The 20,065-nt window shown below is 43.2% G+C and overlaps 2 protein-coding genes across 4 annotated transcripts in view; one reads left to right on the forward strand and one right to left on the reverse strand.

Moving 5' to 3' along the window:
* LOC124010527 (acyl-CoA-binding protein-like) lies at positions 1-11,956 on the forward strand. 2 transcript variants are annotated; one of them, XM_046323038.1, is made up of 4 exons: positions 1-84; positions 676-793; positions 11,166-11,228; positions 11,330-11,956. In XM_046323038.1, the coding sequence occupies exons 1-4, from the start codon at positions 76-78 to the stop codon at positions 11,401-11,403; spliced, it is 264 nt and encodes an 87-aa protein (XP_046178994.1). In that variant the 5' UTR covers positions 1-75; the 3' UTR covers positions 11,404-11,956. The 2 variants fall into 2 exon arrangements, with proteins under 2 accessions (XP_046178994.1, XP_046178993.1); XM_046323037.1 differs by lacking the exons at positions 11,166-11,228; positions 11,330-11,956 and adding an exon at positions 10,580-11,159.
* The window catches only part of LOC124010523 (vasoactive intestinal polypeptide receptor-like), a 20,893-nt gene continuing 12,642 nt past the window's right edge, over positions 11,815-20,065 (reverse strand). For both annotated transcript variants that reach the window (XM_046323031.1, XM_046323030.1), the window contains 9 exons: positions 19,855-19,964; positions 19,526-19,658; positions 18,669-18,822; positions 18,431-18,491; positions 18,261-18,330; positions 13,180-13,271; positions 12,787-12,925; positions 12,661-12,702; positions 11,815-12,524 (listed from right to left, as the gene is read on the reverse strand). In XM_046323031.1, coding sequence (XP_046178987.1) covers positions 12,372-12,524; positions 12,661-12,702; positions 12,787-12,925; positions 13,180-13,271; positions 18,261-18,330; positions 18,431-18,491; positions 18,669-18,822; positions 19,526-19,658; positions 19,855-19,964 — 954 coding nt within the window. In that variant the 3' untranslated portion in view covers positions 11,815-12,371. The remainder of the gene's footprint in view (positions 12,525-12,660; positions 12,703-12,786; positions 12,926-13,179; positions 13,272-18,260; positions 18,331-18,430; positions 18,492-18,668; positions 18,823-19,525; positions 19,659-19,854; positions 19,965-20,065) is intronic.

Raw genomic sequence — 20,065 nt, forward strand, 5'->3', positions numbered from 1 at the left:
GAAAGGTAAGACAGAATCGCGGAAGTGAGCATTTCCACATGCAAGGAGTAGCTGGGTCTTTTTCTGGGGAACAACATGTCTATGGTAAGCAGAAACGTAGTTTTATATTTTATTTGTGCAACCCAAAGTCATAAGTCAAATTGTTACTAATACCTTCCAGGTGTTAATACCTGAATCTACTGTGCATTTCATTTGACAAGTTTTTTTGTTGCAGTTTACCTGTTATGAAGCCACTGCATGTAGCTTAGTGTAGATATACATTTTCACTGTGTGCCACAGGATTGACTTTGTCATAGTGAGATGTTTTTTGTGTTAAGGTATTCATCCTATTTTCAATCGGTTACAAATCATTTTAACACATGGCATAACGTGGTGTACAAGTATTTTATTTGGCATAAGCTAAGTTATTTATACATATTGTCAGTATATATGGATTTTTGTATATATTTTGGAACTACCCTTCTGGGTACCAGAAGTCCTCACAAGGATTGTACAAGGAAAATTTGAACAAGTGGTGACATTTTGTCGGTCCCCACAATAAGCAAAAATGCTATGTTATAGGTATAGGGGTTGGTTTTAAGGTTATGGTTAGATTTAGGGAAAATAGGATTTTGGATGAGAATCAATTATTTGGTCCACAAAGATGGCAATACAACACGTTTTATTTTTCTCAAGGCTGAATTTGAAAAGGCTGCCGATGAGGTGAGGAGGCTGACGGTACAACCTAGCTACGCTGAACTAGCAGTAGTATATGGGTTGTACAAGCAGGCAACACTTGGCAACGTCAACACGGGTGAGTCATTCTGTTCAACCTGTTCTACAGGCTGCACCTCGAAGCCAAATCCCTGATTATTGCCTAATCTTTCTTGTACCACTTTAAGCATCAAGATATAATTGCATATAGTGCATTCGGAAAGTATTCAGACCCCTTGACTTTTTCCACATTTTGTTACATTAGCCTTATTCTAAAATGGATCAAATAAAACATTTCCCAAATTCATCGACCTGGCTAAGGCTTTCGACTCTGTCAATCACAACATTCTTATTGGCAGACTCAACAGCCTTGGTTTCTCAAATGATTGCCTCGCTTGGTTCACCAACTACTTCTCCAATAAGAGTTCAGTTTGTCAAATCGGAGGGCCTGTTGTCCGGACCTCTGGCAGTCTCTATGGGGGTGCCACAGGGTTCAATTCCCAGGCCGACTCCTCTCTGTATACATCAATGATGTCACTCTTGCTGCTGGTGATTATTTGATCCACCTCTATGCAGACGACACCATTCTGTGTACCTCTGGCCCTTCGTTGGACACTGTGTTAACTAACCTCCAGATGAGCTCTAATGCCATACAACTCTCCTTCCGTGGCCTCCATCTGCTCTTAAATGCAAGTAAAACTAAATGCATGCTCTTCAACCGATCGCTGCCCGCACCTGCCCGCCCGTCCAGCATCACTACTCTGGACGGTTCTGACTAAGAATATGTGGACAACTACAAATACCTAGGTGTCTGGTTAGACACTGACTTCGGCGATGTCATTTACAAAATAGCCTCCAACACTCTACTCAACAAAATGAATGCAGTCTATCACAGTGCCATCTGTTTTGTCACCAAAGCCCCATATACTACCCACCACTGCGACCTGTATGCTCTCGTTAGCTGGCCCTTGCTTCATACTCGTTGCCAAACCCACTGGCTCCAGGTCATCTACAAGTCTCTGCTAGGTAAAGCCCCGCCTTATCTCAGCTCACTGGTCACCATAGCAGCACCCACCCGTAGCATGCGCTCCAGCAGGTATATATCACTGGTCACCCCCAAAGCCAATTCTTCCATTGGCCACCTCTCCTTCCAGTTCTCTGCTGCCAATGACTGGAACGAACTGCAAAAATCTCTGAAGCTGGAGACTCTTACCTCCCTTTAAGCACCAGCTGTCAGAGCAGCTCACAGATCACTGCACCTGTACATGTAAATAGCCCATCCAATCTACCTCATCTCCATACTGTATTTATTTATCTTGCTCCTTTGCACCCTAGTATCTGAACTTGCACATTCATCTTGTGCACATCCTACCATTCCAGTGTTTAATTGCTATATTATAATTACTTTGCCACCATGGCCTATTTATTGCCTTACCTCTCTTATCCTACCTCATTTACATACGCTATATATAGATTTTTCTACTGTATTATTGATTGTATGTTTGTTTATTCCATGTGTTACTTTGTTGTATGTGTCGAACTGCTTTGCTTTATCTTGGCCAGGTCGCAGTTCCAAATGAGAACTTGTTCTCAACTAGCCTACCTGGTTAAATAAAGGTGAAATCATTTAAAAAAATCAATCTACACACACTACCCCATAATGATGACAAAGTGAAAACACGTTTTTTTTTTTATTGTTGCAAATATATAACATTTTATTTTTATATTTTATTTACATAAGTATTTGGACCCTTTCATCCTCTGTGGGGACAAACCCGACTCAATCGTTCAGCCCTCATCTTCCGGACTTGTCTCCGTGCTGTTTGTTGCTACTTTGCTATCTGCCAAAATGTTCGGTTTTTACTTTTAATACATTTACCAATTTCTTCGTTTTTATCCTCGCTCAAATTTTTCACCCCGGACGCTTTATCTGGACATGGTTCTACAGGACCTCCACCAGCCGAAAAAGCAAAGTAGTTATCATTGCCATCTAATTGCAGTCTCTGTACTCCTAATATACAGGAGAACTATCACCTTATGGTCAGGATAGCGGTCTTGCAAGCACAGCTTCAGATGCAATCGTTAGGCAAGGGCAATTTAAGTGTAGGAAAGGATGAACAGCATCTGTGCCTCCAGGTAACTACAGATAGTAGTATAAAACCCCTGCACACTCCACGCATCCAGACAATTTTCTCAAGGCTTCCTGAAAGAAATGCTGTCGGCATGCTCAACCGGTGTCGCTCAAACGTTCAACCGCTTGTCCCCATTAAGCAACGAGTCTGAGGCCGAGCCTTCTCACGTCTCTCCACCCGTTACGGGGTCTGAGCCGCCGATGCCTCCCACCATTAGCTGACAAATTGAAAACCCTAGTCATTGGCCAACCACATTACCTGCAATATTAGACATAAAAAGAATCATCCAGTGATCATACACTGTTTACCAGGGGGCAGGGCTACCGAAGTAAAGGCTAATATGAAGATGGCGCTGGCTAAGGCTAAAACTGGCGAGTGTAGAGCTTATAGGGATTTTGTTATCCACGTCGGCGCCAATGATGTTTGGATGAAACAGTCACAGGTTACCAAGAGCAACAGCTTGGTAATCAGCTAGAAAGATGTGTCGGCATCGAGTAATTGTCTCTGGCCCCCTGCCATTTAGCGGGAGTGATGAGCTCTACAGAAGTCTCTCACAACTCAATCGCTGTTTGAAAACGGTTTTCTGCCCCCCCCAAAAGATAATTTGTAGATAACTGGCCCTCTTTCTGGGACTCGCCCACAAACAGGACCAAGGCTGGCCTGCTGAGGAATGACGGACTCCATCCTAGCTGGAGAGGTGCTCTCATCTTATTCTTCAATTTAGAGCGGGCTCTAACTCCTCTAGCTCCACAATGAGTTGGGTGCAGGCTGCCAGCTTAGTGGAGTGTGCCTCTCGCACAGTCAGCTCAGCTATCCCCATTAAGACTGTGCCTCGACCTAGGTTGAGCAAAACAAAACATGGTGGTGTTTGCCTTAGCAATCTCACTGGAATAAAGACCACCTCCATTCCTGTCATTATCGAAAGAGATTGTGAGATCTCACATCTCAAAATAGGGCAACTTCATTTTAGATCCCTACTTCCAAGGCAGTCAGTCAATGAACTAATCACTGATCATGATCTTGATGTCATTGGCCTGAAACATGGCTCAAGCCTGATTAATTTACTGTGTTAAATGAGGCCTCTCCTGGTTACACAAGTGACCATATCCCCCGCGCATCCCGCAAAGGTGGAGGAATTGCTAACATTTATGAGCAAATTTCAATTTACAATAACAAAAATGACGCTGTTTTCATCTTTTGAGCTTCTAGTCATGAAATCTATGCAGCCTACTCAATCACTTTTTATAGCTACTGTTTTACAGGCCTCCTGAGCCGTATACCGCATTCCTCACTGAGGACCCTGAATTCCTATCGGACCTTGTAGTCATGACAAATAATATTCACATTTGTGGTGACTTTAATATTCACTTGGAAAAGTACACAGAACCCAGTCCAAAAGGCTTTCGGAGCCATCATCGACTCAGTGGGTTTTGTCCAACATGTCTCCGGACCTACTCACTGCCACAGTCTGGATCTAGTTTTGTACAATTGGAATGGAGATGGCGCTCCACCAAACTGGAAGTCTTCCAACTAGCTTTGAAAGACTGTACCATGCAATATCAAAGAGCCCTGCTCGATCATCCTATTTTTCCAACCTAATTGAGGAGAATAAGAACAATCCCCCCAAAAAGTGATTCTTTTGCAAAGCTAACTAAAAAGCAACATTCAACAAGAGAGGATAGCTTTCACTTGAGCAGTGATAAATTCATGAACTTCTTCGATGAAAAGATCATGATCATTAGAAAGCAAATTACAGACTCCACTTTGAATCTGCGAATTCCTCCAAAGCTCAGTTGTCCTGAGTCTGCACAGAACTGCCAGGACCTAGGATCAATGGAGACAATAGTCATGGCCTCTAAACCTTCCAGCTGCCTACTGGACCCTATTCCAACTAAACTACTGAAAAAGCTAATTCCTGTGCTTGGCCCTCCTATGTTGAGCATAATAAATGGCTCCCTATCCACTGGATGTGTACCAAACTCACTAAAAGTGATGGAAATCAAGCTTTTCTTGAAAATGCCAAACCTTGACCCAGAAAATGTAAGTCACGATCTGCCTATATCGAATCTCCCATTCCTCTAAAAAAAAATGTTTGGGAAAAAGCTGTTGCTCTGCAGCTCACTGCCTTCCTGAAGAAAAAAATGATGAAATAGGAATTGCTTCAGTCTGGTTTTAGACCCCATCATAGCACTGAGACTGCACTCCTGAAGGTGGTAAATTACCTTTTTAATGGCATCAGACCAAAGCTCTGCATCTGTTCTCGTGCTCCTAGACTTTAGTGCTGCTTTTGACACCATTGATCACCAGATTCTTCTGGAGAGATTAGAAACTCTAATTGGTCTACCCGGACAAGTTCTTGCCCGGTTTGGATCTTATCTGTCGGATAGACATCATTTTGTCTCTGTGGATGGTTTGTCCTCTGACAAATCAATTGTAAGTTTCAGGGTTCCTCATGGTAAGATTTTAGGATCACTATTGTTTTCACTATATATTCTACCTCTTGGTTATGTCTTTCAGAAACACAATGCCAACTTTCACTGCTATGCGGACGACACACAGCTGTCCATTTTGATGAAACATGGTGAATCTCCAAAATTGCCTACCCTGGAAGCCTGTTTCAGACATAAGGAAGTGGAGGGCGGAATATTTTTGACTTTTAAATAGTTAGTTCTAGGTCCCAAGAAACAGATCTGCTGTTGGATCTCACAATTATTCTTGAAGGTTGTACAGTCGTCACAAATAAAACTGTGAAGGACCTCTGCATTACTCTGGATCTCTCTTTTGACGAACATATCAGTAATATTTCAAGGACAGCTTTTTTTTCTATCTTCGTAACATTGCAAAAATCTAACTTTTTGTCAAACTGATGCAGAAAAGCTAATCCATGCTTTTGTCACTTCTAGATCAGACTTCTGCAATACTCTACTCTCCGGCTACCTGGATAAACCACTAAATAAACTTCAGTTAGTGCTAAACACGGCTGCTTGAATCCTGATTAGAAACAAAAAAATGTGATCATATTACTCCAGTGTTATCCTCTCTACATTGGCTTCCTGTTAAGGCTAGGGCTGATTTTCAAAGTTTTACTGCTAACCTTCAAAGCATTACATGGGCTTGCTCCTACCTATCTCTCCGATTTGGTCTTGCCATACATGCATACGTACGCTACGGTCACAAGACACAGGTCTCCTTATTGTCCCTAGAATTTCTAAGCAAACAGCTGGAGGCAGCTCCATTTTTATGGAATGATCTGCTTATCCATGTGAGATATGCATTCTCGGTCTCGACCTTTAAGTCCTTACTGAAGACTCATCTCTTCAGTAGGTTCTATGATTGAGTGTAGTCTGGCTCAGGGGTGCGAAGGTGAACGGCAAGGAACTGGATCGACAAACTGCTCTTGCTGTCTCTGCCTGGCCGGCTCCCACTTCTCCACTGGGATTCTCTGCCTCTGACACTATTGCTATTCCATGCTGTCCCTAGGAGGGGTACGTCACTTGAGTGGGTTGAGTCACAGATGTGATCTTCTGGTCCGGTTTTGCACCCCCTTGGGCTTGTGCGGTGGAGGAGATCTTCGTGGGCTATACTCAGCCTTGTCTCAGGGTAGTAAGTTGTTGGTCTGTTGATATCGCTCTAGTGGTGTGGGGGCTCTGCTTTAGCAAAGAGTGGGGTTATATCCTGCCTGGTTGACCCTGTCCGGGGGTATCGCCGGGCGGGGGTCCAGTGTCCCCCGACCCACCCCTGTCTCCATTATCTATGCTGGAATAGTATGCCGGGGGGCTAGGGTCAGTCTATTATATCTGGTGTCCTGTGTGAATTTAAATATGCTCTAAATCTCTCTCTCACCCCCTCTCCCCTCCCGGAGGACCTGAGCCCTAGGATCATACCTCAGGACTACCGGGCCTGATTACTCCTAGCTGTCCCCAGTCCACCTGGTCGTGCTGCTACTCAAGTTTCAACTGTTCTGCCTGCGACTATGGAGCTCTGACCTGTTCACCGGACGTGCTACCTTGTCCTGGAACTGCTGTTTTCGACTCACTCGCTCTACCGCACCTGCTGTCTCAACCTCTGAATGCTCGACAATGAAAAGCCAACTGACATTTACTCCTGAGGTACTGACCTACAAGCAATGTGATTATTATTTGACCCTGCTGGTCATCTATCCATCTTGCCTTAAATGGCCGTGTACTCTTGTAATCTCCACCCGGCACAGCCAGAAGAGGACTGGCCCCCCCTCAGAGCCTAGGTTTCTTCCTAGGTTCCTTCTTTTTATGGAGTTTTTCCTTGCCACCGTGCTTCTGCATTACTTGCTGTTTGGGGTTTTAGGCTGGGTTTCTGTATAGCAGTTTGTGACATCTGCTGATGAAAAAAAGGACTTTATAAATACATTTGATTGCTATGAGACTTGAAATTGAGCTCCGGTGTATCCTATTTCCATTGATCATCCTTGAGATTTTTCTACAACCGGATTGGGGTCCACCTGTGGTAAATTAAATTGATTGGACATGATTTGGAAAGGCACACACCTGTCTATATAATGTCCCACTGTTGACCTTGCATGTCAGAGCAAAAACCAAGGCATGAGGTTGAAGGAATTGTCTGTAGCGCTCCGAGACAGGATGGTGACGAAGGCCAGGGCTGGAGAAGGGTACCAAAAAACCTATGCAGCATTGGAGGTCCAGAACACAGTTGCCTATATCATTCTTAAATGGAAGGAGTTTGGAACCACCAGAAATCTTTCAAGAGTTCGCCACCCGGCCAAACTGAGAAATCGGGGGAGAAAGGCCTTAGTCAGGGAGGTGACCAAGAACTCGATGGTCACTCTGGATGAGCTCCAGAGTTCCTCTGTGGAGATTGGAGAACCTTCCAGAAGGACAACCATCTCTGCAGTACTCCACCAATCAGGCCTTTATGGTAGAGTGGCCAGACGGTAGCCACTTCTCAGTAAAAGGCACATGACATCCCAATTGGAGTTTGCCAAAAGGCACCTAAAGGATTCTGACCATTAGAAACAAGATTCTCTGTTATGATGAAACCAAGATTGAACTCCTTGGCCTGAATTCCAAGCGTCACACCTGGAGGTAACCTGGCAGCATTTCTACGGTGAAGTATGGTGGTGGCAGCATTATATTGCGCGGATGTTTTTCATTGTTAAGGACTGGGAGACTAGTCATGATCGAGGGAAAGATAAGCGGAGCAAAGTACAGAGAGATCCTTTCACCAGAGTGCTCAGGACCTCAGACTGGGGTGAAGGTTCACCTTCCAACAGGACAAAGACTCTAAGCACACAGCCAAGACAACGCAGGAGTGGTTTCGGAAAAGTGTCTGAATGTCCTTGAGTGGCCCATCCAAGCTCGGACTTGAACCTAACATCTCCGGAGAGACCTGAAAATAGCTGTGCCGCAATGCTCCCCATCCAACCTGACAGCGCTTGAGAGGATCTGCAGAGAAGAATGGCAGAAACTCCCCAAGTACAGGTGTGCTATCTTGTAGCGTCATACCCAAGCAGATTTGAAGATGTGATCACTGCCAAAGGTGCTTCAACAAAGTACTGAGTAAAGGGTCTGAGTACTTATGTAAATGTCATATTTACGTTTTTAAAAAATATATATATATATATATACATTTGAAAGAATTTCTAAACCTGATTTTGCTTTGTCATTATGGGGTACTGTGATGTCATTATGGGGTATTGTGTGTAGATTGTTGAGGAGAAGCAACAATTGAATCCATGTATGAATACGTCTGTAATGTAACAAAATGTCAAGGGGTCTGAATACTTTCCGAATATACTGTACTTACAACGTCTTATAAGTATGGCCAGGAGTTTTGGAGCACTTTGAGGCACTATGCTTTTACTGATATTTCCAGCATTGTCCACTAGTGCTGCTGCAGGAAGGAAATATTCTGCAATTGACACAAGCGGTCTCCAGTTAATCAATCTATGTCTGGTTGGCGTGGTGATCGCTTAAGCCAGAGGAGGCGTAGCGCTGTGAATCTTAATCGCACAAAGTCTATTATTTGGCAGGGAATACTATTTGTACTCTTCTCCAACGGACTCGGCAGTTGTAGCAAACAAAAATGTAAATTAAGGGCAGTTAAAGGGGAGAGTCATTGAAACCAGACATGAAAGTATATTGAAGTGAATTCGGGGAGTAGCCCCGACCAGGACTCGAACCCGGATCCAGCGACTGTCAAGCCAACACCTTAACTGTACGCTCTTGGCTTAACGGTTCATGTGTTGGCTTGACATTCACAGGTTCAAATCTCGGTTGGGGCTACCCCCGAAGTTTGCTACAACATATAATACTTCCATGGTTGGTTTCATTAACTCTCCCTTAAACTGGCCCTAATTGACAATTACAGAATATTTCTGGGATGTCCTACCTGCAGCAGTGCTTTTATAGTGTCTTATTACAAGGCTTATCATTTTGTCTCGGATGTGCATTTCTCAAGAGTTACGAAATGTATTGACTTATCAATTGTTTAGCTGCCTTTTTTTGACTGTGAGTAAACCATTCAGGGATTGACATGAAGGGTTGCCCTATTTCCTGCGGCAAGTGACCTGAACAGTTGCACCAGTTGAGGATGGTGAGGTTGCCCCATTGGGCAGGTGATTTAAGAAGTGAAAACAACTCAATTGCAAAGGATTCCAGTAAGCCTGAAACTGATCTTTGTGAAAAACTGACATTGTATGGCAGTCGGGCAAGTTGAGCCTGCTCTGAGAATGTATTTACTGATAACAACCTTATTTTTCAGATTCCTCCCGTGTATGTGGAAGGTTAGCAATATATGGCACATCTGCATGTAAATATACTGAAAAAATATATATATGCAACATGTAAAGTGTTGGTTTCATGAGCTGAATTAAAAGATCCCGGAAATGTTCCATATGCAAAAAAAGCGTATTTCTCCCAAATGTTGGGCACATTTGTTTACATCCCTGTTAGTGAGCATTTCTCCTTTGCCAAGATAATCCATCCACCTGACAGGTGTGGCAGATCAAGAAGCTGATTAAACAGCATGATCATTACATAGGTTCACCTTGTGCTGGGGACAGAAGACCACTCTAAAATGTGCAGTTTTGTCCCTCAAGTCTTTACTGAATGTGCAATTGGCATGATGACTGCGGGAATGTACACCAGAGTTGTTGCCAGATAATTGGTTCTTCATTTCTCTATCATAAGCCGTCTCCAACGTCATTTTAGAGAATTTGTCAGTACGTCCAACTGGCCTAACAACTGCATACCGCGTGTAATCACGCCAGCCCAGGACCTCCACATCTTGCTTCTTCACAAGCAGGATGGTCTGAGACAAGCCACCCGGACAGCTGATGAAACTGGGTTTGCACAACCAAAGAATTCTGCACAAACAGTCATCCTCACCAGGGTCTTGACCCGACTGTAGTTTGATGTCGTAACCGACTTCAGTAGGCAAATGCTCATCTTCGAGGGAGACTGGAGAAGTGTGCTCTTCACGTATGAATCCCGGTTTCAACTGTACTGGGCAGATGGCAGACAGCATGTGGGTGAGCGATTTGCTTGATATCAACATTGTGAATAGAGTGCCCCATTATGGCGGTGGGGTTATGGTATGGGCAGGCATAAGCTACGGACAACGAACACAATTGTATTTTATCGATGGCAATTTGAATGCAGATATACCGTGACGATATCCTGAGCCCCATTGTCGTGCCGTTTGTCCGCTGTCATCACCTCATGTTTCATCATAATAATGCACAGGCCCCATGTCCCAAGGCTCTGCATACAATTCCTGGAAGCTGAAAATGTCCCAGTTCTTCCATGTCCTGCATACTCACCAGACATGTCACCCGTTGAGCATGTTTGGGATGCTCTGGATGGACGTGTACGACAGCGTGTTCCAGTTCCCGCCATAATACAGGAACTTCGCACAGCCATTGAAGGCAAGTCTGAAAACGTTCCACAATTAACTGCCTGATCAACTCTGAGGCAAATGGTGGTCACACCAGATACTGACTGGTTTTCTGATCCACGCCCCTACTTTTTAAAAAAAAAATTTAAGATATCTGTAACCAAAAGATGCATATCTCTATTCCCAGTGAAATCCGTAGATTAGGGCCTAATGAATTTATTTTCAATTACATGAACTGAAAGTCAGTAAATTCATAGAAATAGTTGCTTTTTACATTTTTATTCAGTGAAGCTTATTTTTTTACATTAACAATCAAGGGATCATAATCTTCAGGTAACCAAAAAAGACTCCCGACTTGTCCGATGGGCTTTCAGACTGCCAATACCTGCCAGTTAAAGCAATATCTTTTGTTGTAAGAGTAACTTTAAGATGTATCCGTTGTGTCCACAGAGCGTCCGGGAATATTTGACTTCCAAGGCAAATCTAAATGGGATGGTTGGAAAGCACAGGAAGGTAAGTATTTTGGACAATGTATTATTCTGCTTTTCCACTCTGTCTGTTTTGAATGTAACACAAATCTTCAATGTGTCCTGTTTCTGTTTTCAATCCAATAGGAAAGTCCAAAGAAGATGCCATAAAAGAATATATTGCCTTTGTGGAAAAAATGAAAGCAAAGTACCCAATGTAGAGGTTATCTTAAGGACATTAGTGCACATTTTTCGTAGAAGAACCATTTTATAATTAAGCAATAAGGCCCGAGGGGGTGTGGTATATGGCCTCCACTTTGCGTTGTGCCTAAGAACAGCCCTTGGCCGTGGTATATTGGCCATATACCACAAATCCCAGAGGTCCCGTATTGCTATTATAAAACTGGTTACCAATGTAATTAGAACAGTAAAAAAGAAATGTTTTGACATACCCGTGGTATAAGGTCTGATATACCATGGTTGTCAGTCAATCAGCATTCAGGACTCGAACCACCCAATTTATAATAAGTTACAATGAACAAGGATCAAATCTTACATTGACATGGGTAAAGTGTTGAGACAACCAAGATCACAGTTTTAGACCACTCACCAGCAATTTGTTGTTATCCTGTTGAAAAAGTGAAGCTCTTGATCTTGGTATTTATTTCAGAAAATGTCTTTGTTTTTTATACAGTATATTGGTGCAAAGGAACAGTAAATGATGTTTCTTAAAAGATCTGTCTTCAAAGTATAATAAAAAGTGAGAATTTTCAATCATGTTGATAAATTCTCTGGACAAAAGGCTGGTCATAACCAGACCTCTTTCCAGAATTTCTCTTTCACATGTTGATGTTGAAGATCTGAGTCCTACTTCTGCTTTTTGAACATGTTCCCATTTCTTAGGATTTCCACTGAACCCAAATGTCTTAGATCTTCAGGCCAAGTCCACTGTCCATAGTCCTAGAAATGTTGCTTGAGGTAATGGCACAAAATCACAGTACAGTGCTGTTTCCCATGCCACGTCCAAGTCTTCAAGAGTGGCCAAGTGATTCTGTGGACCATTCCTCAAGTTCCAGAACTTAAGTTAATTTGATGTCTTGAGAGCGTCATCTGTGTAAGCGTTTTTTAACTGGTATGTCTAGGAGATCACCAGTGATTTGGTGGGTTGAGGGGGGGGGGGTGTCAAAGGTCATGCCAGGCTGGCCGGTCCGGAACAGGGAAGCAAGGAGACCTGGGTAAGGGGAGAGACGCTTTGGCTCATGGAACCATGCTGTCTGGGCTCCCCGTGTAGATGCTGCTTCAGCCTCCACCTGCGCCATCTCCTCTGTACCTCGTACTGTACCTGTGTTTGGAGGGGATGGGGATAGTGTATCATCGACACTAGTTAATCAGGGCTGCTGCATAATATTAGCAATAGCACATTTATACCACTTATTTCAACTTACATAATAGTTTTGAGAAATGGGACAAAAACCTACCTCCCCATTTAGAAAACAGTAAAGAACAGCAACTCCAAAGCCCTGGAAAGGAAGAAAGGGGAATTTAGACATCAAATAATATTCCCGCAAAGAAAAAAAAATAATAATAATAAATGTCAAAATTACCTGTGTTGATGCAAGAGCCAGCTCAACAAAGGTCCATATTTTGTAAGTTAAACCACTGACTTTGATGGGTAAGAAGGCAAAGAGGATGTAGTACAAACCAAAGAGGGTCACCAAAAGAAAAGTCGATTTGGTAAGTCTCCTGCAAATATCAAAGGAAAATATTCAATTCTACAATACACAAAAGACACGAATCGATACTGTACATGTTTTGAGAGATTCCATTGGTGTGCCGTTGTGCTGGTCTTTCAGGTTTGACTGGGCAACGCTTACAGAAAGTTGGCACAGGTACTATAACACTCGTAAGCAATTAAGTGATTTATTATTTTAGCCTACAGAATAAACATCCTTGAAATCCCTTGGCGTTAGTACAGTATGGTCATGTTGACAACTCACTTGTATTGGCTGAATTCATTTCCATGCATGTCTGGCATCCGCAGTTTCCCCACCAGGATTCTTATGATACTCAGAAAAAAGACCAAATTAATCTGCAATGAAATGGCAACAAATGAATACCGCACGGAGTAAAACTAATATTTACATTATCAGTTATACAATTTGTTTTTATATGTTACATACACCGGACCGGATACAATGGGTGGAGACTAACGGTGAAAATGCTTGCTTACGAGCCTCTTCCAACAATGCAGTAAAAAATAAATAAATACAAGAATGAACTACAGTGCATTTGGAAATTATTCAGAACCCTTGATTTTTTTAAACGATACAGCCTTACTAAAATGTATTAAATAGATCCCCCCCCCATCTATCTACACCCTATAATGACAAAGCAAAAACCGGTTTAAAAAATGTTTACAAATGTATAGAAAAATTAACTGATCACATTTACATAAGTATTCGGACCCTTTACTCTACTTTGTTGAAGCACCTTTGGCAGTGATTACAGCCTCGAGTCTTCTAGGGTATGACGCTACAAGCTTGGCACACCTATATAATGTCTGAAGTCCTGAGCGCTCTGGAGCAGGTTTTCATCAAGGATCTCTCTGTACTTTGCTTCATTCATCTTTCCCTCGATCCTGACTAGTCTCCCTGTTGCTGACGCTGAAAACATCCCCACAGCATGATGCTGCCACCATGCTTCACCGTAGGAATGGAACCAGGTTTCCTCCAGACGTGACACTTTGCATTCAGGCCAAAGAGTTCAATCTTGTTTCCCATGGTCTGAGGGTGTTTAGGTGCCTTTTGGCAAACTCCAAGCCGGCTGTCATGCGCTTTTTACTTTAGAGTGGCTTCCGTCTAGCCACTCTACCATAGAGGCCTGATAGGTGGAGTGCTGCAGAGATGGTTGTCCTTCTGAAAGATTCTCCCATCTCCACAGAGGAACTCTGGAGCTCTGTCAGAGTGACTGTCGGGTTTTTGGTCACCTACCTAAGTCCCTTCTCCGATTGCTCAGTTTGGCTGGGTGGCCAGCTCTAGGAAGTCTTGGTGGTTCCAAACATCTTCCATTTCAGAATGATGGAGGCCATTGTGTTCTTGGGGACCTTCAATGCCGCAGAAACTTGTTTGTACCTTTCCCCAGATCTGTGCCTCGACACAACCCCGTCTCTGAGCTCTACGGACAATTCCTTCGACCTCATTGTGTGTAGATTGATGAGGAAAATGTATTTAATCTATTTTAGAATAAGGATGTAATGTGGAAAAGGTCAAGGTGTCTGAATAATTTCCGAATGCACTGTAGCAGGGAGTACCAGATCAATGTGCAGGGGTATGCGGCATAGTATTTGAGGTAGATATGTACATGAAGGCAGAGTAAAGTGATTAGGCATCAGGATACATAATAATACAAGTCTAATAATGCACAGAGTAGCAGCATATGATAGTGTTTTCTTGTGTACAAAACATTAAGAACTGCTCTTTCCATGACAGACCGACCAGGTGAAAGCTATGATCCCCTATTCATGTCACTTGTTAAATCCACTCCAATCAGTGTAGATGAAGGGGAGGAGACAATGGATTGAGTATGTGTGCCATTCAGAGGGTGAATGGGCAAGACAAAAGATGTAGCTGCCTTTGAATGGGGAGTGGTAGTAGGTGCCAGGTGCACCGGTTTGAATGTGTCAAGAAATGCAAGCTGCAGGGTTTTTCATGCTTAACAGTTTCCTTTGTGTATCAAGAACGCTCCACCACTCAAAGGACAGCCAACTTGACACAACTGTGGGAAGCATTGGAGTCAACGTGGGCCAGCATCCCTGTAGAATGCTTTTGACACCTTGTCGTCCATGCCCCGATGAATTGAGGCTGTTCTGAGGGCAAAAAAAGGGGGGGTTCATCTCAATATTAAGAAAGTGTTCCTAATATTTTGTACACTTGGTGTGTGTATAAAGTACCAGTCAAAAGTTTGGACACCTACTCTTTCAAGGGTTTTTATTTTATTTGACTATTTTCTACATTGTAGAATAATAGTGAAGACATCAAAACTATGAAATAACACATGGAATCATGTAGAAAACAAAATGGTGTTAAACAAATCAAAATCTATTTTATATTTTGAGGTTCTTCGGAGTAGCCACCCTTGATGACAGTTTTGCACACTCTTGGCATTCTCTCAACCAGCTTCATGAGGTAGTCACCTTGAATGCATTTCAATTAACAGGTGTGCCTTGTTGAAAGTTTATTTGTGGAATTTCTTTACTTAATGCGTTTGAGCCAATCAGTTGTGTTGTGACAAGTTATGGGTGGTATACAGAAGATAGCCCTATTTGGTAAAAGACCAAGTCCATATTATGTCAAGAACAGCTCAAATAAGCAAAGAGAAATGACATCTTTAAGGTCAGTCAATTGGAAAATGTCTAAAACTTTGAAAGTTTTGTCAAGTGCAGTCACGAATACCATCAAGCTCTATGATGTAACTGGCTCTCATGAGGACCACCACTGGACAGGAAGACCCAGAGTTACCTCTGCTGCAGAGGATACGTTTCTTAGAGTTTGCTTCACCTCAGATTGCAGCCCAAATAAATGCTTCACAGAGTTAAAGTAACAGATACATCTCAACATCAACTGTTCAGAGGAGACTGCATGAATCAGGCATTCATGGTTGAATTGCTGCAAAGAAACCATTACTAAAGGACACCAATAAGAAGAGACTTGCTTGGGTCAAGAAACATGAGGAATGGACATCAGACCGGTGGAAATCTGTCCTTTGGTCTGATGAGTCCAAATTTGAGGTTTTTGCTTCCAACTGCCGTGTCTTTGTGAGACGCAGAGTAGGTGAACAGATTATCTCTGCATGTGTGGATCCCACCGTGAAGCATGGAGGAGGTGGTGTGATGGTGCTTTGCTGGTGACACTGTCAGTGATTTATTTAGAATTCAAGTCACACTAAACCAGCATGGCTACCACAGCATTCTGCAGCGATATGCCTCTCATCTGGTTTGTGCTTAGTGGGACTGTCATTTGTTTTTCAACAGGACAATAAAACAACACACCTCCAAGCTGTGTAAGGGCTATTTGACCAAGGAGAGTGATCGAGTGCTGCATCAGATGACCTGGCCTCCAATCACCCAACCTCAACCCAATTGAGATGGTTTGGGATGAGTTGGACGACAGAGTAAAGAAAAAGCAGCCAACAAGTGCTCTGCATATGTGGGAACTCCTTCTAGACTGTTGGAAAAGCATTCCAGGTGAAGCTGGTTGAGAGAATGCCAAAAGTGTGCAAAGCTGTAATGAAGGCAAAGGGTGGCTACTTTAAATAATCTAAAATATATTTTTGATTTTTAAAAGTTTAGTACATGTGTTTTCATAGTTTTGATGTCTTCTCTATTATTCTACAATACAGAAAATTGCAAAAAAGAAAGAAAAAACTGAATGAGTCAGTCGAAGATAGGGTCTATGCACATAGTCCGGGTAACCATTTAATGAACTATCTATGGCTATTTAGCAGTCTTATGGCTTGGGGTAGAAGCTGTCTCGGAGCCTGTTGGAGAGATGATGCTCCAGTAACACTTGCTGGACAGTAGTAGAGTGAACAGTGAACTTTGGTGGGTGTCTTTAGGAATTTTTCGGGCCTTCCTCTGACACTGCCTGATATGGAGATCCTGGGGCCGGTGTTGTGACGAAAATCTCCCCCGTGACAGACCCCCCCCCCTTCTAATTTCCTTAATTTTGTGGCTAGAGACAAATACTTTCTATAGAACAAACTTCACGTCAGGATAGGCAACCCGAAATTAATAATGAATGTATGTGTGTTATATTAAACATAGAGGGAATAAAATGTTGGCAAGCAATAAACATTTCAGAACAACTATGGCTGAATTATTAACCTTACACTTTCAAAAACACTGGTCGAATAAGACATGGGAGAGATGACGAATTTTGGCAAAGAGATTTATTTATAGACTAATACAAATCAGTAGCGGATTTAGGTACGGACGACATGGGCAGATGCCCAGGGCGGCATCTTGCCGTGGGCGGCACAGGGTGCCCCCGGGTGCAGGCGCTGAAGGGGGTTGAGCCCAGAACTTTTTGACGATCCGAGGGCCCATACCAAATCTTTTCGGCCCAAGGCGTAAGAGACATTGTTGTGCCCTCTTCACGACTGTGTGGATGTGTGTTTACACCATGTTAAATTCTTAATGATGTGGACGCCAAGGAACTTGAAACACTCAACCTGCTCCACTACAGCTCCGTCATTGTGGATTGGGATATGCTCTCCCCTCTCTCCTGCAGTCCACGCTCAGCTCCTTGGTCTTACTGACATTGTGGGAGAGACTGTTGTCCTGGCACCACACTGCTAAGTCTCTTACCTCCTTGTAGGCTGTCTCATCACCATCGGTGATCAGGCCTACCACTGTTGCCGTCAGCAAACTTGATGGTGTTGGAGTTGTGGGTGAACAGGGAGTACAGAATGGGACTAAGCACACACCCCTGTAGGGCCCCCGTGTTGAGGGTCAGTATGGCGGAAGTGTTGATGCCTACCCTCACCATCTGGGGCCGGCCTGTCAGGAAGTCCACGATCCAGTTGCAGAGGTTCAGTCCAAGGGTCCTGAGCTTGGAGGGGAATATGGTGTTGAACGCCGAGCTGTAGTTTATGAACAGCAATCTCACATAGTTATTTCCTCTCTTGTCCAGGTGGGAAAGGGCAGTGTGAAATGCAATTGAGAGCATCATCTGTGGATCTGTTGGGGCAGTATGCTAATTGGAGTGGTTCCAGGTTGTTTGGGATGATGGTGTTGATGTGTGACATGACCAGCCTTCCAACGCACTTCATAATTACAGATGTGATGTGCTACAGGGTGATAGTAATTTAGGCAGTTTACCTTGGAGTTCCTGGGAACAGGTACAATGGTGGTCAGTTTGAAACATGATATGATTATAATCTGGGACAAGGAGAGGATGAAAATGTCTGTGAAGACACTTGCCAGCTGGTCTGCGCATGCTCTGAGAACGCGCCCTGGTATTCCGTCTTGAACAATGCATTGGCCTAAACATTAGTTATCAACAGCGATTGATGCACTTACGATTATGAATAGTAGGACTGGTAATCTGAGAATCCACCAAACCCAGTCATGTACCCTTGTCTCCCAGCAGCTTGAGGAGAAAGGGAAACATATTCATGTATGTGAACTATGATGATGCAATTGTCATCTGTTTAAAATAGTCTTTGACATACCATTAATCTGTATCTTACCCTTCATCCTCATAGAAATATTTTGCCAAGCCCCAGGATACAATGACAATCATTGGCAAACCTATGTAGAAAAACAAAACAAAAATGGTTTAGTTAAATCCAATCCCTCTCATTTCTGGTAATAATAGTTCACTATCAAGTCTGTCTCTTAACTGATCAAAATGACATGACATTGCTAGATGACAATGACATGGTATCAGTGGTGTTGTTGTAATGTTGAGTGGACAGGTGTCCGTACCCCAGCCCAGGATGATGTACCACCAAAGGTGTTTCTTCTTGGAGAAGAAGGAGAGGCTGACCAGGGTGTGGAGGTAGTGTCCCTCCACCAGCAGCCAGCTGTAGTTAGCCATGATGCAGTAGTTGGAGAACATCACCACTAACTTACACACTGCCTACAGGATATGATGAGAAAAGACATATACACTACATGAACAAAAATATGTGGACACCTGCTAGTCAAACATCTCATTCCAAAATCATGGGCATTAATATGGAGTTGTACCCCCACCTACCCTACCCCCATTGCTGTTATAACATCCTCCACTCTTCTGGGAAGGCTTTCCACTAAATATTGGAACATTGCTACGGGGACTTGCTTCCATTCAGCCACAAGAGCATTAGTGAGGTTGGGCGATTAGGCCAGGCACGCAGTCAGCGTTCCAATTCATCCCAAAGGTGTTCGATGGGGTTGAGGTCAGAGATCTGTGCAGGGCAGTCAAGTTCTTCCACACCGATCTCGACAAACCATTTCTGTACGGCCCTCGCTTGTGCATGGGGGCTTTGTCAAGCTGAAACAGAAAAGGGCCTTCCCCAAACTCTTGCCACAAAGTTGGAAGTACAGAATCGTCTATAATGTCATTGTACGCTGTAGCGTTAAGATTCCCTTCACTGGAACTAATGGGCCTAGCCCGGGTTGTCCACATACTTGTGTGTGTATATAGGAGGGGTATTTTAGTATGTCCATATCATGTTGAAAGATGAACAACTTTTATCAAAACACAGCTATTCACACACTAAATAACACATTTCTCTATCAATGTGTTCATCCATTCACACATGCATTGACAGTCACTACGAAGGACAGCAGATACGCACTGGGTAGTCGTCACAGTGGTAGAAGTCTTCATCGGTGAAGAGCACAGAGTCTTTGATGAAGATGAAGGTAGCACGCAGGATGAAGGAAACGAAGAGTTGGATGTGGATGTAGTTTCTGGTGCAGTGCAGTTTCCTAGACAACAGGAAGAGTGTAAAAGCAGTTTAAAATGTCCTCCTTGACCAACATGCTTTTGTAATATGTTTAATCCCCCACTGAGACCCAATATTAAGATACGCATGTTGATTACAGTGTAGTTTATTGAGTACCCAAATGGATTATCATATTTTTTTATCATAACAGTTCTTGGACTTGATTCTCTGTTTCTCACCTAAAGAGACAGAGGATGGTGATGGCGATGGTGAGAGAGATTAGAGAGAGAGCGTAGCCTGCAGTGTACATGGTCTTCACATAGGGGAAGTACATGTGGGAGTCATGTGACTGGGAGGAAAAAGAGGCCCGGGGTAAGAATTGTTTTTACATAAATTGTCCTGAATCAAAGACAAAAACCAGTAATGTAGCACATACGAAAAGTGCACATG

This window comes from Oncorhynchus gorbuscha, linkage group LG23 (assembly GCF_021184085.1).
Source record: "Oncorhynchus gorbuscha isolate QuinsamMale2020 ecotype Even-year linkage group LG23, OgorEven_v1.0, whole genome shotgun sequence".
Taxonomy (NCBI): Eukaryota; Metazoa; Chordata; class Actinopteri; order Salmoniformes; family Salmonidae; genus Oncorhynchus; species Oncorhynchus gorbuscha.

Coding starts and splice junctions, on each gene's coding strand:
- LOC124010527 (XM_046323037.1), top strand. Junction 794..10,579: donor ACTTGGCAACGTCAACACGG/GTGAGTCATTCT, acceptor CCATGTCCCAAG/GCTCTGCATACAATTCCTGG.